Source organism: Mangifera indica, unplaced genomic scaffold, assembly GCF_011075055.1.
Source record: "Mangifera indica cultivar Alphonso unplaced genomic scaffold, CATAS_Mindica_2.1 Un_0004, whole genome shotgun sequence".
NCBI classification, from domain to species: Eukaryota; Viridiplantae; Streptophyta; class Magnoliopsida; order Sapindales; family Anacardiaceae; genus Mangifera; species Mangifera indica.
Window position 1 is genome coordinate 111,803 of NW_025401096.1, and position 2,888 is coordinate 114,690.

The following is a 2,888-nucleotide window of genomic DNA, read 5'->3' on the forward strand; positions in this document are numbered from 1 at the left end:
GATCCCCTCTCATCAAACTTTTACCAACTTTTGGATAATTATTACATAAATAACCATAATAAATTGGCTTTACAACACCTATTTTAACAAGCTCTCACTTACACTATAATCAATTGATCATTTGTCTAATGTTAAATGATTTTACATGTCTATCATACTTCTATTGTGATTGAGACTTCATTAGAAGGTCAGCTATATTATCATTTGAATAAATCTTACATATTTGCACATCTCCACGGTTAACAATCTCTTTGATTAGATGAGACCATCTAAGAATATGTTTGGACCATTGGTAAGATGTTAGCTCCTTAGCCTGAGCAATGATGCCATTGTTTTCACAGTATCCGTCAACAAGATCAATAACGTTCAAAACCAACTTAGCCGGTGGGATTTTAATACTTGACTTTTGACAAGTGAAAAAATATCCTTTTCGACTAGAAGGATGAGAACTCATTTTGATATAGTTTAATGGGAAATAGTGTTTCTCTCTCTCTCTCTCTGGGTTGTAGACATGGTAGAATATAGAGAGTGGGAAAAAACATCAAATTTCAAAGTTAGTATCTCTCTCTCTCTCTCTTGTAGGCACGGTAGAATATAGAGAGTGGGAGAAAACGTCAAGTTTCGAAGTTATGGTTGGGTCGTTGTAAGAAAAAAAAAAAGGTTGCAACCCTATTTCCAAGAAAAAAGTCAAGTTTTAAAACTAACAGGCACAGGAAAAGAAAATGCAAAGACAATAGTGTATACCTACATATGAATTGTATACTATATATGGATATACACTAAAGAGTAAAATCATCGATTGCTTTAACGTTAATTCTTCCAAGGTATTATAAAATAACGAAATACACGAGATCTTCGGCATAACAAATAAAATTTATAAGGCCATTAACAACTTATTAAGAACATAAATCAAAATAAGGAAACTAGATTAATTAATATATATACATACAAGGAAACTTGATACAAATTTACAATTATCCCATCGTTTCCAACCACAATGAGTTTCTGGGCTTTCTCCTTTTTATTCTTCTTCTTCATGGTTTCTTACGCTTTTTCTGCAGAAGTTGATGAATATGTTCCAGCAGAACAAGACGCTCTGCAGAGACACGTTTCTTTCTTCGATCGGGATCATGACGGGATAATTTATCCTTGGGAAACCGTTGAAGGTCTTTCTACTTTCTTCTTCATCTTAATTAGGCTTCATTTTTTTTTTTCCTGCCAAAAAGAGTTTTTTTTTTTTGATGATCTTAAAGGTATGATAGCAATCGGTCTCAACCCCTTGTTAGCCAAGACTAGTGCCGCTCAGATCCACATGGCAATCAGTCCTAAAACTATCGAGGTAACTTTTAATTTTATCCCGTTTTCCATTTCGCAGAACTCAAATTGAAATAATTATAGTATTTTTTTTTTTAATTTGGATATTCATGAATGTGTTGGTCAATCACTTAATCTCCATCACTGTCCTCCATTTCTATTTTTTAATTGCAATATTAATTAAACATGACAGAGTAAATTGCCCGATCTTAAACTCCCAATTGTGGTTAAAAATGTCGTGAATGCCAAGCATGGTAGCGACACCGGAACCTATGATGCTCAAGGAAGGTATATTTTACGTATGGATCTGAATTGATGAGGGAGGGAGGGAGGGTTATATGGATGCATACGTCTAATTATTTTACATAAATAGGTTTGTTCCTGAGAAATTTGAAGAAATTTTCAGCAAGCATGCACATGCACACAGTGACTCTTTAACATGGGATGAATTAATGGAAATGCTCAAGGCTAACAGACAACCTAATGATTTCCAAGGATGGTTAGTTTTCTTCTTTCCTCCTCTTCGTATATAACAAACAAATCGATTATTCAGGTGAAAAAATGTTACGATTATTATTTTTTTCTGCAAAATTTTAAAAAAAAAGTTGATGCAAATTATTGCAGGGTTGCAAGTTTTGCAGAATGGAAACCCTTTTACGATCTATGTAAAGATAACGATGGATTGTTGCACAAAGATAAAGTAAGAGCTATTTATGATGGAAGCATATTTTCCCAATTAGAGAAGGGGAGAAAATAAGCTTTTAAAAAAGCCTAAATCCACTAACATTTTGCGTTACTAATGATATGTTTTCGTTTATTTTTCACCACTTCTTATGAAATTTAAATAAATTGTATGATCCACTAGCATTTTAGGTTAATTGATTTATGTTTTTATATATTTTATATTTCTTGTTATGAAATTTAAATAAATTTTATGAGAGAATATTAACTCATCAATGACTTTCAAAAGAAAAAAAGATATTTGTGATAGATCATTATAGAAATTGAGTTTAGCCAAAGAAAAATGCATGTACCAAAATGAAACTAACCAATGACTTCTTTGTTGACACGTGAGTGACGAACGATTGATGATTTATTGATATGAGCAGATCTTGCTTGAAAAAACATTTGATATCTTCGTCTATAAAGTGTTACACTAACACATATAAAGTCCCATTGAGAAATAGGGGTGCAAAAACCAATATCCCCAAACCCATAAATGATATTTAATTATATGTTATCCAGTCATTGTCAATTTAATAATTTGTACACAGATGAGGTGTTATCATGTGATTGGATGTTTCTTTATTATATGATGACATATGTTTATAAATTACCTAATTATATTATGACACATAACTGTGTATATGAATTGTGTATCAAAAATAGGTACACATAGTATTACCCTAAAGAATATTAGTTTGGGTTTTAATAAACCGTGGGTGGAAATAAGTCTTGTAGCCAATTTAATAATTTGAAACTGAACCGAAAACTGAAATAACTAAAATCAGAATTATGGACCAATTAACCGATTTTTTGGGTTTGGTTTCATCGGTTTTGATTTAGTTTGTCAC

General features: G+C 31.8%; 1 protein-coding gene across 1 annotated transcript; it reads left to right on the plus strand.

Annotated features, from left to right (window-relative positions):
* The first annotated feature begins 942 nt into the window (after positions 1–942).
* On the plus strand, positions 943–2,140 carry LOC123205402 (probable peroxygenase 5). The gene is made up of 5 exons (XM_044622346.1): positions 943–1,166; positions 1,254–1,339; positions 1,508–1,602; positions 1,688–1,813; positions 1,939–2,140. Exons 1-5 carry the CDS (start codon positions 998–1,000, stop codon positions 2,069–2,071), a joined length of 609 nt encoding a protein of 202 aa, XP_044478281.1. The 5' UTR covers positions 943–997; the 3' UTR covers positions 2,072–2,140.
* The last annotated feature ends 748 nt before the right edge of the window (positions 2,141–2,888 follow it).